This window comes from Perognathus longimembris, chromosome 22 (assembly GCF_023159225.1).
Source record: "Perognathus longimembris pacificus isolate PPM17 chromosome 22, ASM2315922v1, whole genome shotgun sequence".
NCBI lineage: Eukaryota > Metazoa > Chordata > Mammalia > Rodentia > Heteromyidae > Perognathus > Perognathus longimembris.
Window position 1 is genome coordinate 9,082,548 of NC_063182.1, and position 13,620 is coordinate 9,096,167.

The 13,620-nt window shown below is 37.0% G+C and overlaps 1 protein-coding gene across 3 annotated transcripts in view; it reads right to left on the reverse strand.

The window, feature by feature from the left end:
• The window catches only part of Ctnna1 (catenin alpha 1), a 125,791-nt gene that overhangs the window by 98,448 nt on the left and 13,723 nt on the right, over positions 1 to 13,620 (reverse strand). For all 3 annotated transcript variants that reach the window (XM_048331633.1, XM_048331632.1, XM_048331635.1), the window contains 2 exons: positions 6,191 to 6,297; positions 4,146 to 4,341 (listed from right to left, as the gene is read on the reverse strand). In XM_048331633.1, coding sequence (XP_048187590.1) covers positions 4,146 to 4,341; positions 6,191 to 6,295 — 301 coding nt within the window. In that variant the 5' untranslated portion in view covers positions 6,296 to 6,297. The remainder of the gene's footprint in view (positions 1 to 4,145; positions 4,342 to 6,190; positions 6,298 to 13,620) is intronic.

Below are 13,620 nucleotides of genomic sequence, written 5' to 3' on the forward strand. Positions count from 1 at the left end.
AGGTTCTAATTCAATGACTGGTGTCTCTGGAAGAAGAAAATCTTACCGAGATATGTAAGAAACAATATGAGACAAGATACATGGGCACTCTGTCTCATCATCCATCCTTTCTCCTCTCATCCTTGCTTTTACTCATTCACTAGAGGACTGCTGGCCCACTGGCTTTTAGATGTTACTGGACCCACAAATACTAAAGCAGCTCAGCTTTTTTTAAAAAAAAAATAGTTGTTCTGATAGAATGCTTAGCATTACATATGTGATCAGTGTTTTTCTCTTGGGTAAAATACTTCAGAATGCTGCTGTTAAGATCTTGTCCAAATTAGAAGGTTATATGCATAAAACAAGATTTTTCTTGTACTAGTGTTTATTCTTCATAGATGAACACAATAAAGAGATATCCAAGGTTAAAAAAAAAAATACATGGGCACTGTAGTAGTATGCCTCCAAGCCACAGTCCAGCAAGGATAATTGGAAGCCACAAGAACCTGGAACAAAGGCATAGAACAGATTCCTCCTGATTTCCAAGAAGGACCCAATCGTGCCAATACCATGACTTCAGATACCTGACCTTCGGAACTAAGAGGATAAATCTATCTTTTTCTTGTATTCATTTATGTCATGGAAGCTCTAGGAATCTATATATCTACCTCATCCACATTAAGAATTTTAATACTTAATTTTGATATTGAAACATTTATCTTCAGTCTGAATATTGAGAAAAAATACTCAGCAAACGAGGTTTTTAGTTCACAATTCAAACAAAATTGGAAATGTCACTTCTTTCCCATGGACCGCCCCTTGTGGGTAACTTTTCTTTAATTTTATTGTTATTATATGGGGTAGAAATGAATTTCATGTTATGACTCCATACTTAACTACATACACTTTACTGTCTAGGCACCAGAGAGATTATGAAGTTCCCAAAAAACCAATAAAGCATCTATCCATAAGTAGGGCTCAATTCACTTTAAGTGATGTCCAACAATCTAGGAAAAAAGTCTATCTTTGTTGAAGTCTCTTGCTGGAACACAAGTCTAATGCAAAACAACAGATCTTAAGAGTATGTAAGATAGACAACAGACTGGGAAATATTTACCAGCTATACATCCAACATGGGCATAATATCCAGAATATATATGGAATTCAAGAAATTCTTCCCCCCCCCAAAAAAAGATTAATAACCCAATCAATAAATGGGCAAAAGACCGAGAGACTTCCATAAAAAAGAACAGCCAATAAATGCATGAAGAAACGCTCAATGTCTCTGGCCATAAAATGCAGATCAAAACGTTGAGATTCCATCTCACCCCAGTCAGATTGAACAACAACAAATGCTGGTGGGATGTGGGGAAAAGGAACCCTATTACACTGCTGGTGGGAATGTAAACTAATATGACCACTCTAGAAGGCAGTTTGAAGATTCCTCGGAAAAACTAAACATACAATCCAGCCATAACACTGTTGGGCATCTACCCAGAGACAAGTCAAAATATGGTAAAGACATTTGCACATCCATGTTCACTACAGCACTATTCATAATAGCGAAGTTATAGAAATAGCCCAGGTAACCCACAACAGGTGAGTGGATCAAGAAAATGTGGTGCATACAATGGAATTTTACTCATCCATTAGAACAAATGTCACTTGCAGGGAAATGGATGAACTAGAACAAATCATGTTTAAGCAAGAAAGGCCTCTGAGACAAAGGACATGTTCTCTCTCATGTGGAAGCTAGATGTAAAGTACGACAAGGTATGATAATACATACAGGACTCAATGCATTTACAAACTGACTAAAGAAGGGTATACTTAGGGGAAGGAATCCAAAGGTGTCATTGTTACTGTTATCCTCTGAACAACAGAAGTACTATTAATCAAAACAAATACTAATAAATGGAAACATGTTTTTATGTAGGAACAAAGGAATGAAGGGCGGGAGTGTGAGCAAATGTAGTCAAATGTTTTCAATGTACACTAGGTAAAAAATGAACTATGTAACTTGTGGGTAGGGGACATAAGCCCTTTGTATAGCTACTTAATAGTTAAAACAAAGATACTCCAAAAAAGGGAAACAAAGTTTATGTTCCAGAAATTCTCTTTTTAAACTTGTAATGACAATTTCTCTAACTTTTGCTGATAAACTGTGGATTATCATTAACCTTCTACTAATTTTGAATTTCTTAAGACATAGTCCTGTAAGCCATTATTTACTTAGGTCAAACTCAAACCAGTACAAATATGCATGACAAAATGGAACTTCTAGGGTATTTTCAGAATGAGCATCATCAAGTTAGGTATCTTTCAATTTTATTGCCCCACACTGTCAATAAGAATTTTAAAAGGGGCTGGGGATATGGCCTAGTGGCAAGAGTGCTTGCCTCGGATACATGAGGCCCTGGGTTCAATTCCCCAGCACCACATATACAGAAAACGGCCAGAAGTGGTGCTGTGACTCAGGTGGCAGAGTGCTAGCCTTGAGCAAGAAGAAGCCAGGGACAGTGCTCAGGTCCTGACTCCAAGCCCCAGGACTGGCCAAAAAAAAAAAGAAAAAAAAAAAAGAATTTTAAAAGGGCTGGGTGCAGGTGGCTCAACTCTATAATCCCTAGGAACTCAGGAAGCTGAGAGCTAAGGTTTGCAGTTCGAAGCCAGGCTGGGTAGGGAAGTCCATGAGACTCCAATAAACCACCAGAAAACCAGAAGTAGTACTATGGCTTAAAGTGGTAGAGCACTAACCTTGAGCAAAAGATCTCAGGGGCAACGCCCAGGCCCTGAGTTCAAGTCCCACAGCTGACCCCCTTCTCAAAAAAAATTTTAAAAAGAGTAAATTTCTGTTCAAGTTCTCATATCAAATTGTTTTAATGGGATTTCTATGACTTAACTATTACTTGAAACAGCACAGAAGTAGTTTCATAGTGTCCAAAGATTTGTTCCTTTTCAAACATCTTTTCAAATTATAATCCAGTACAACTTTATACATTTCCAATAACTAAATTTATTATACATTACTGAACAGCTAGGTACCCATGGCTCACACCTGTAATCTTAGCTATTCATAACTCTGAAATCTAAGAATTGGGGTTCAAAGCCAGCCCAAGAAGCAAAGTCTGTGAGTTCTTTTTTTTTTTTTTTTTTTTTTTTTGCCAGTCCTGGGGCTTGGACTCAGGGCCTGAGCACTGTCCCTGGCTTCTTTTTGCTCACGGCTAGCACTCTACCACTTGAGCTACAGTGCCATTTCTGGCCGTTTTCTGTATATGTGGTGCTGGGCAATCAAACCTAGGGCTTCATTGTATACCAGCCAAGCGCTCTAGCCACTAGGCCATATTCCCAGCCCAGTCTGTGAGATCTTTATCTCTGGAAATGGAGCTGTAGCCTTGGGCATAAAAGCTCCAGGACAGCTCCTAGGCTCTGAGTTCAAGAACCACATCCAGGGCTGGGGATATGGCCTAGTGGCAAGAGAGCTTGCCTCGTATACATGAGGCCCTGGGTTCGATTCCCCAGTACCACATATACAGAAAACGGCCAGAAGTGGCGCTGTGGCTCAAGTGGCAGAGTGCTAGCCTTGAGCAAAAGGAAGCCAGGGACAGTGCTCAGGCCCTGAGTCCAAGCCCCAGGACTGGCCAAAAAAAAAAAAAAAGAACCACATCCAGCACCAAAAAGAAAGAAAAATTATTGAACTGACAATGTAAGAATTGCTGACCATGAAAAGTCTCCTTTGCTTTTGCACCTTTTTTTTTTTTTAGCTTAGACTACATACATATGGAGGAAAAAGAGAAGGAATTTCTATATTAAATTTCCATACATGTGCAAGTCTTTTGTTTTCCATTTCTTTACTGTCAGAGTGATGTACAGAGGGGTTACAGTTTCATACGTAGGACTCGTTACCTCCTCCCTCATTTTTCCTCCACCTTCCACCCTCCCCATTTCCCTCCCCCACCTTGAGTTGTGCAGTTGGCTTACACCATATAGTTTTGTAGGTGAAAGTCTTCTTAAAGATTATTTTTGCAAAAGCTGGAAATGAGCTCAGTAGTAGAACACTTGTGAAAGTGTGAATGTGAAAGGTCCTGAGTTCCATTCCCAGCACCTCAAAAGAAAAAAGGATTTTTCTAGAAAGGGCTTTCTGTATACAAAAAGCAATATGAATTTACCTTGTTTTCGTACATCTTCTACAGCAGCCACAAGCTCTTCCTTGAGAAACTGACTCTCTTTTGCAATTTTATCCCCTTTGTCCAAGAAATTCTCAGTTGCTTGTTCAACAGATGCAGCCAAAACATGAGCCTTTTTAGAACGACCTCTTTTTTTATTAGAGGGTCCCTTAGTATTGGTGTTTACCAGGGTTGTAACCTAAATGTTTCATTTAAAAAAGAAAAAAAAAAAAAACAACAGTAGATTAAACTGTTATCATTTAAATTGAAACTAAGACTAGGTAAGTTTGTAGCTCAGTGGTAAAACACTTGCCCAGCATGACTGAAGCCTGGATTCAATTCCAACTACCACAGAAAATAAACAAAAATGAAAATAACAGAAAGACTAAGTTTTTATAGATAGCAAGAGATATCATAAAGAGATATCACACTTAAAAGATTCTCCTAAACATTAAGTAACATACAACTGAAACAATATTAAACAATATTATTTCAATTGAAACAATATTAAACTTAAATTCTGAAATGATTTAGCTTTCTGAATATGTAAGATAAGAAATGTAACACATTTTAATTCCTCAAATATCATTTGGCTTTAGTTTGACTTTTATAAATTAATAATAATTATTAGAGACTAGTTATATTTCTCTATTATATCCAAGTTCTAAAAGGTTAACAACAAATTTAGCTGTCCTTGAGCATTACACTTTTGTCATTTATCAAGAAAATCTACTAAGTATCCCAGGATGAGCTCAAAAATCATAATCCTCCTTGCCTTACTCTGAGTGCTGGAATTATAGAGGTATACCACCACTCCTGACTACTATTATTAACCTTTGCAAAATGTTTTAAGATAACTTGTTTCTTGAGGACTTTGTTCAAATTTACTAACACAAACATTAGCAATTAATTAGTAAGGACCTTTAATAAAGAAAAAATGATTGCTCACAGAAGCCTCCTGTGATGCTTTAACCATTTAAGTTAAATTAACCATCATTAATAAATACAATACCAGATGCTCTGTAGGTGTGAGTCTGCCAAGCCAAAGACGTGAGGGCTATAATACATGAAGTCCAAATAAAGTAAGTACTCTAATCTTATCATACATACACCTACATATAGATAAATAAAAGCCCTAAATGAATTTTTTGAGTACTAAATGACACCATATCACATTCCTTCTCCTTCATTAATGTATGAATGCATGTGTATATATACAAATATATATAGATATATAGGCACACATTAAATATATATTGCATATATAAACAGTAAAAATATAGAACTAGGTGCTAACAGCTAACAAATGCCATCATATTATATGTGTATATTTGTAACAACATTTAAAACCTACAAACTGGAATTGAATTACCTGCCAATTAATCCTACACAATGAAATATGCATTAAAATAAGTGAAAAAGGGAATATAGGAATATGGCCTAATGGTAAAGTGCTCGCCTCGTATACATGAAGCCCTGGGTTCAATTCCTCAGCAACACATATATAGAAAAGGCCAGAAGTGGTGCTGTGGCTCAAGTGGCAGAGTGCTAGCCTTGAGCAAAAAGGAGCCGGGGACAGTGCTCAGACCCTGAGTTCAAGCCCCAGGACTGGCAAAAAAGAAAAGAAAAGAAGAAGAAATGTACTCACTACCTTATTATGTAACTGAACCCCCTTTGCACAATACCTTGTCAATAAAATTTAATTTAAAAAAATAAGTGAAAAATCTTAACAAGGGTTCGTGTCCATTTCTTAGATGGGTATACCTTCTAAGAAAAGATGAGGTTATCTTCAAAGTGCATCTATTTGGAAAGTCAAACTAAAATCAATAATTTTTATTACTGGTAATAAGACTGAATTAAATAGCAACAGCTGTGTTATAAAGGATTAAATAAATTCAATTACTAATGAAATAAGCTCACCTAAGTACTATCAACAAAAGATTAACCACTCAAATTAGGGCTATGAACTACATATTTGTTCTATTACACATGCCTATTGCCACAGAACCATGTTACAACAACTGTGTAATTGTGTTCTAGATTCTTACCTGTGTAACGAGGGGCTCCAACAGTCTCTCTACTGCCAAAGTCCTGATCTCTAGACTTTTGGGGTCCCATTTGAAGTTTATGTTGCCTGTGTGGACAGTAGTCATTTCTAACAGCAAAACAAAAGAGCCAAGTCAGACAAGTATCAAAACATGAATAAAAACAAAAGGGGCTGGGAATATGGCTTAGTGGCAAGAGTGCTTGCCTCGTATACGTGAAGCCCTGGGTTCGATTCCTCAGTACCACGTACATAGAAGAGGCCAGAAGTTGCGCTGTGGCTCAAGTTGGCCAGTGCTAGCCTTGAGCAAAACGAAGCCAGGGACAGTGCTCCAGCCCTAAATTCAAGCCCCAGGACTGGCAAAAAAAAAAAAATAATAATACTGACCTAAGGACTTCTGAATCAAGAAAACTACATTCACCACAAAATAAAAATAATTCTAATTAGCCTTCATATGAGGACCAAGTAACTCTTACAGCCCCTTTTGCTTCACTATTTCATATTTACAAATACTTGTACTACTACAAGACAGAACTCTCAAACACACAGAATGTTTCCTTTTAAACTTTACTATCAAGATGTTTCTAGTTATAGTTTTTACATTATAGAAGCAACATGAAGACCTAAAGTGAATGAAAGCTATTTCAGAAGAAATTTCTTCATAAACTAATACAAAAGATCCTAATTTTTCTTTCTTATTTAAAAAGATATATCTCACTTCTTATGGATTCTCAGAGAATATTTTGGTTTTTTCTATTAAAATGTAATAGTTCATTCTACTCCCCTTTACAATGACTGAGGAGATAAAAGAAATTTTAAGCCACAATTTATCAGAACACTTATCAGGTTCAAGATTAACGTCTCATTAAAGGCTTTACAAGGCAGGAGAAATAACAAAAATAAAAAGATGGAATGATCATAGAATGAAATAGTATAAGAAAATGATGATTCTGCAATCTCCATCATAACTGGTTCTGACAAGAATTATCAATGGGTGTTAAAAAAAAAACAACAACACTGGGTTAAAAAAAGAACAAAATATTTGAAAGGTACCAAGGTATTCCTGACAAGTTACTTCCTGACAAAGGGTAGGTTTACAATACTATGATTTAATGGGAAGGGGTATCAAATTGGACAAGAAATGTACTCAATGCCTGATGTATGTAACTGTAACCCCTCTGTACTTCACCTTGACAATTAAAAAAAAAAAACCAAAGAAAAAAGATTTAATGGCCACCTTCTTAGGTATATAACTAAACTGAGTATTGCTAATAATGGGATACCTAATACTCTTATCCCCTAATATAATGAAATATGAAGTATCCTGTAGCACCTATAAGTATTCTTAGTAGGGGAAAATGTTTAACCTGAGTCTAGTTGAGTCACTGCATGGGAATTTGAGATCTTATTTATGCTATGGATCCCTTTGGCAGCATTGTTCAACAGCAACAGAATGTGAGCCACGTGTCATTTAAAATTTTCTAGCAGCCACAATGAAGAAGTAAAAAGAAACTAGTGGAATTGATTTTAGTAATATGCTTTATTTAACACAACATATCCAAACTATTATCATTCTAATATATAAGCAACATTTTTAAATTGTAAGTGTTCAAAGTATAGCATACATTTTATACTATGACACATTTCAGTTCAGACAAGCTACGTGAAAAGTATTCAATTGCCACAAGCAGTTAACTACCAGTGGGTGATACAGATATATTGTTCTCAAATGTTTTTATTGTTTTTGGTACTACGGCTTCTCACTTGCCAGGCAGGAACTGTTAAAGCTGACCCATATACCTCCAGCCAGAATGTCTTTTAAACACCCAAGTACAAGTCAAAGCAAAAACATACATTGAAAGGAAGAACATATATCAAAAAGTTATTTCAAAAAAGTATAAACTAAGTTATAATACAATAATATACACCCTCCCCCTTTTTTTTAGACCAGGTTTACATTGCCCAGGCCTCAGCCCCAAGTACAAAATTACAGGCATGTGCCACAAGTCCTGGCTGTATGTGCTCTTTGATAGCACACTAAATAAAATCCGGACAAGATCTAACACCTATTTTGAAATAATGAATGTAAACACTTTTTTCAAGATATCAATTTACTATATTGTAAAATATAAAGCACTTAAGAGTCCTACTGGTAACAAGTTACAATTACAACTGAAAACTACTTTACGGTCTGCATAAGCAATAGGAAGAAATGTCAACTATCTGATAGAGGGTAGTGGAAAAAAAAGTCAAAAATTTTTTGGATCCAAATTTACCAACTCCAGATTAAGAAATTTTAATCTGGACTAAATCCCTAATATGCACCTAATATGCACACAGCCCTGAATTAAATGCCTAGTTCCGAAGGAAAGGAAGGAAAGGAAGGGAAGGAAGGAAGGAAGGAAGGGAGGGAGGGAGGGAGGGAGGGAGGGAGGGAGGGAAAGGAGGGAGGAAGGAAGGAAAGAAGGAAGGAAGGAAGGAAGGAAGGAAGGAAGGAAGGAAGGAAGGAAGGAAGGAAGGAAGGAAGGAAAAGAGAGAAACAGAGAAAGAGAGAAACAGAGAAAGAGAGAAACAGAAAGAGAGAAACAGAGAAAGAGAGAAACAGAGAAAGAGAGAAACAGAAAGAAAGAAAGAAAGAAAGAAAGAAAGAAAGAAAGAAAGAAAGAAAGAAAGAAAGAAAGAAAGAAAGAAGAGAGAGAGAAGACTTGCATAAGGGTCCAGAAAACAAAAATCTAAAGCAATATATGAATCTTTTTTTTTATTCTGAATCGAATTGGGGAAACTTGGTAAATCTTTAATATAGTAAATAGTGGTTAATACTATAGAATTATTCCTTATCTTAGACATAACCATGGAATTGTGGCCATGTGGAAAAATGACTATTCTTAAGAGATTCATGCTGAAATATTTAGGAGGAAATGTTAAAATGTATATAACTTTTGTTCAATAAAAGAATGAATACATACACCATGCAATTATGAAAATGAGTACTGTGGTATATACCAGCATTCTCAGGTACATAGGCTGAGACAAGATCGTCACATAAACCCAGGAGTTTGAGGCCAATCCAGAATAAAAGGAAGGAATCATGAAAAATTATCTATATGCCAGGCTCATGCCTATAATCCTAGCTACTAAGAAGGCTGACATCTGAAGATCATGGTTCAAAGCCAGCCTACGCAGGAAAGTCTGTGAGAATCTTATCTCCAATAAACCACCAGAAAGCTAGAAGTGGCACTGTGGCTCAAAGTGGTAGAGCACTAGCCTTAAGCAAAAAGAGCTCAAGGATAGCGCTCAGGCCCAGAGTTCAAGTTCCACAACCAACCCCCCCCCCAACACACACCAAAAAAAAAAAAAAAAAAGCCTATAATTACTGAATATAGGTGAAGATCATATGACTGGAGGTTCACAGAACTTTTAATATTTTTAGGTCTGAAATTTCTCATTTTAAAAAATGGGGGAGATGTTCCAGAAATTTATGAAATGTGAACAAACTGAGCAGAATTATGAGAAAAAAAATCTTGGTCATGCCCATGAGCATATTAAGAATGATATTTATGGGCTGGGGATATGGCCTAGTGGCAAGAGAGCTTGCCTCGTATACATGAGGCCCTGGGTTCGATTCCCCAGCACCACATATACAGAAAACGGCCAGAAGTGGCGCTGTGGCTCAAGTGGCAGAGTGCTAGCCTTGAGCAAAAGGAAGCCAGGGACAGTGCTCAGGCCCTGAGTCCAAGGCCCAGGACTGGCAAAAAAAAAAAAAAAAAAAAAAAAAAAAAAGAATGATATTTATGCCAGGTCACTAAGACTCATGCCTATAATCCTAACTACTAAGGAGGCTGAGAACTGGAGGACTTCAAAGCCAGCCTTTATCACCATTTAGGAGCCACTGAGTAATAACTGACTCAGGCAAGACTCATCAAAGCATTCTAAACCAAGTAGATGGAAGTTAACTGACAAACTCAGCACTTAACATAGTATATTCTGACAAAACTTTTTTGGAAAAAGAAAAAAGAAGCTTAGACAAGAACAAAAAAAAATAACTTTTTGGGGGGAGAGGGCCAAATCTTGGGGGTTTGAACTCAGGCCTTTTTGCACTACCATTTGAACCACAGACTTGTTTCTTGGTGGCTAAATGGAGAATAGAATTTCATGGACCTTCATGCCTGGACTGGTTTCCAACCCTCAGATCTCAGCCTTCTGAGTAACTAGGATTGCAGGCAGGAGCCACCAGAACCCAGCAAGAAAATACTAACCTTACAGCCAGAATCAGGGCACATACCATCTTAACTAAGTGACTGAATTAACAATAAGAGGACAGGATCATTGTTACAGTATTCCTACCAAAATTATACAACCTTAATCTAGTCCTGAGGAAATATTGTGAAAAATGAGGCATAATGCACAAAAAAGATCCATTATGCATAACGTCTATTGTTGTGGGGGTTTTTTAAGTCAAAGCCAGAGAAATCAAAGGTAAGTTAACGGTGTAACATTAATGTTAAAGTTTCAAAATTTCATCAGCCAAGAATCAAAAAAATAAATTCTAGACACCATGGTAATGGGAAGTGCCAAAAGGAATTTAGATTTGCCTAATCTGGTAACACAAGATGCCAGTTTCCAGGGAATATGTGTCACTGGTGGTGGGCAAATTCACTCTCTACACTCCTATTAGGTAAGGCCTATATTTAGTCCTTAAAGGTTTTTTGTTCACTCAACTAATAGATAGCCTAAGTAAACCTTAGGATGGAATACTCTAGATTATTAAAGGGCTGCGGATAGCTCAAGCAAATGTCAACAAATGTCATAAATAAGACATTTCACAAATAAGACATTTCAGAAACAAATTATTTGCCCCCAGGATCCTATTTTCCTAGCTTCAACACAAATAAAATGGTGACTCTTTCAGGATAATAGAGATGAGGATTCAAGAGGTAGTAGGAAGTGAAGATGTTACTTGAAAAAGGAAAAGGCCACAAAGGAATGCTCCCCTACATAAACAGAAAGGGAAAGGAATGTTCCCCCAACTCAGTAGGACAGAGGCTTCTGCACTTTGCTTCCTTCCAGAGAACATCCTCCATACTCCTTTTCTGTATCCTTTATGGCATCCTTTACAATAAGCCAGTAACATAACAAGGATTTCCCTGAGTTCTGTGGATGCCATCAAATTATTGAACCCTAGGAGAAAGCCCTGGAAAGTTTTAATTTGTAGCAAAATCAGAGAGAATGTGGATAATCTATCAACTGGCTACCTGTGATGGGTATCTAAAGTGAGGAACATTTTACTTCAGCATTACTGAGCTCTTAACTCATGGGTCTGTACGAATTCCAGGTATTGTAATAATTGAATTACAGAGTATTTAACTCTCCAATGAACTGGTAGATGTGACAAAATACTCATCCACAAATCTTCTGAATAGGTTTTCCTTTTTTAGTATATAAATTATGTTGCAAAAAATTAATTATACTTTTCCCTTTAATATTGCAATACAACTCTCATGTATTTTTCCAATTATATATCCACCAAAGGGGGGGTCCTTCCACATAGCCTCTCAATTTCTTTTTATCTTCTTAATATAATTTTGTTATCATGAAAGTGATGTACAGAGGGATTAACATTTCATAAGTTAGGTAATGAATACATTCCTGTTTGGGGATAATGTCACCCCTCCCTTTGCTATTCTAGCTTCCCCCTTCTATCCCTGCCCACAAGTTACATAGGTCATTTTCCACATAGTGTATATTTAATAGCGTATTTTAAATAATTTTTAAAGCAGAATGCAAACAGTAATAAGTTGCAAATAACATCTAGCCTTTTCCTGGAGAGAGTAGGGAAGGACTGCTAGAAAAGGCCATGACTGCCAAATCAGAAAAGTTGTAACTAATTGCCCATCAACTCCAGGCAATTATTACCAGGCAGACTCAGGGTTACCAGACCATCTAAGGTTTTCAGAAGCCAGACTAAGGAAACTGAGTCAAACCTCACTAAATCTGAATCATCTCCCACTCTCTTCCCTCTCCACAAACATACTCTGTTGTATATTGTCAAAAAAAAGAGAACCTGAGAGTTGAGAGCTCTACCGTTTGTTGACATGTCTGTTAAAAAAACGCTGCCCAGTAACTCAAGGTAAGATTCAATCTCTACACAAAGAACCCCTTCCCCTGCTCCCATCCCTGCCATCTTTCTTGTGACAAACTACCCCAGATCTCTACCCCACTGACTTCTCTCTCTACCTAATAAAAGGAGGCCTCAGTTGTAAGAGAGTGTGTTATTGTCTCTCTAGCCTGGCTGGAAGACTCTGGTGTTCTTCTCAGGCTTTTGCCCAAAATGAGAAAGTCGGTTGAGTTGGTTTTCTGCTTTCTTTAATTCTAATACCCTCATGACTCAGTTTCTTACAAAGATTTTTTTTTACATAAACTCTATAAACTTCGGTGTTAGCATCAACTTCCCATAAATTTCATCAAAAATTGAACAAACAGACATGGCTGGGTACTATGTTTGTACAAGGACTCCTTACTGCACAGAAATTCACCGGACTTGGTGAATTAAGGAGTTAGTTTAAGGATTCAATCTTTCACTTATACCAAGAAACTTGAAACACACTGACACTTGAAAATTGAAGACTCGTTCGCTGTTTTCAAGACTTTCAATAACTATGATGGAAGCAGACTGATTTGGGCAACATCCTTCATCAAAAGCCCTGCCAAGAGTGACACTGAACATTATTACACTGTACTGTAGAGCCAGTTATGCTACTGATGGCCCTATACCTAAAAGGATTTCAAAAAAATAAAAGCTTAAATATGTCCTTACTGGAAAAAGTAACAGCTCAGTCACTAATTCTCTGACCTAGGTCAAGTCACTTCACCTTACTGGATCATAGATTAATCATCTATAAAATGAAAGTGGGCCAGCATGGTATTACATGTCTGTAATCCTAGTACTCAAGAGAGTGATATGAGGATCTCAGGTTCAACACCATCAAAACTACATGGCAAACACCGAGAACAAAGGGGCATGGTCTCTTTGATATAGGACCGTTGAGGGGTGGAGGGGAACAGTAGAGACCAGGTCTGCAAAATAACTAACTTCTTTTCAAATGGTATTTCCACATGTTTGGGTCAGAGACTTTACATTATGTACCTAAAACCAAACAACTACTAAACAAACATAAAAAAGTCTAGAATAGACCTATCAGTGGAACACAATAGCTCAACAGCTATATACACATGATTATATAAGACAAGGATAAGCAAAAACAACTCCACAAGGACACAGGATTCTATTGTTGACCCTACGTTTAATGTTCTAGGTGAATTTCCTTTGGCATACCCTACATGGTTACTGTATATGATTTTGGTACACTAGATATTGTACATATGCCTACCTGATCTAGGAAAGGGAAAGAAAAATGAGGGTGTAACAGATATCAC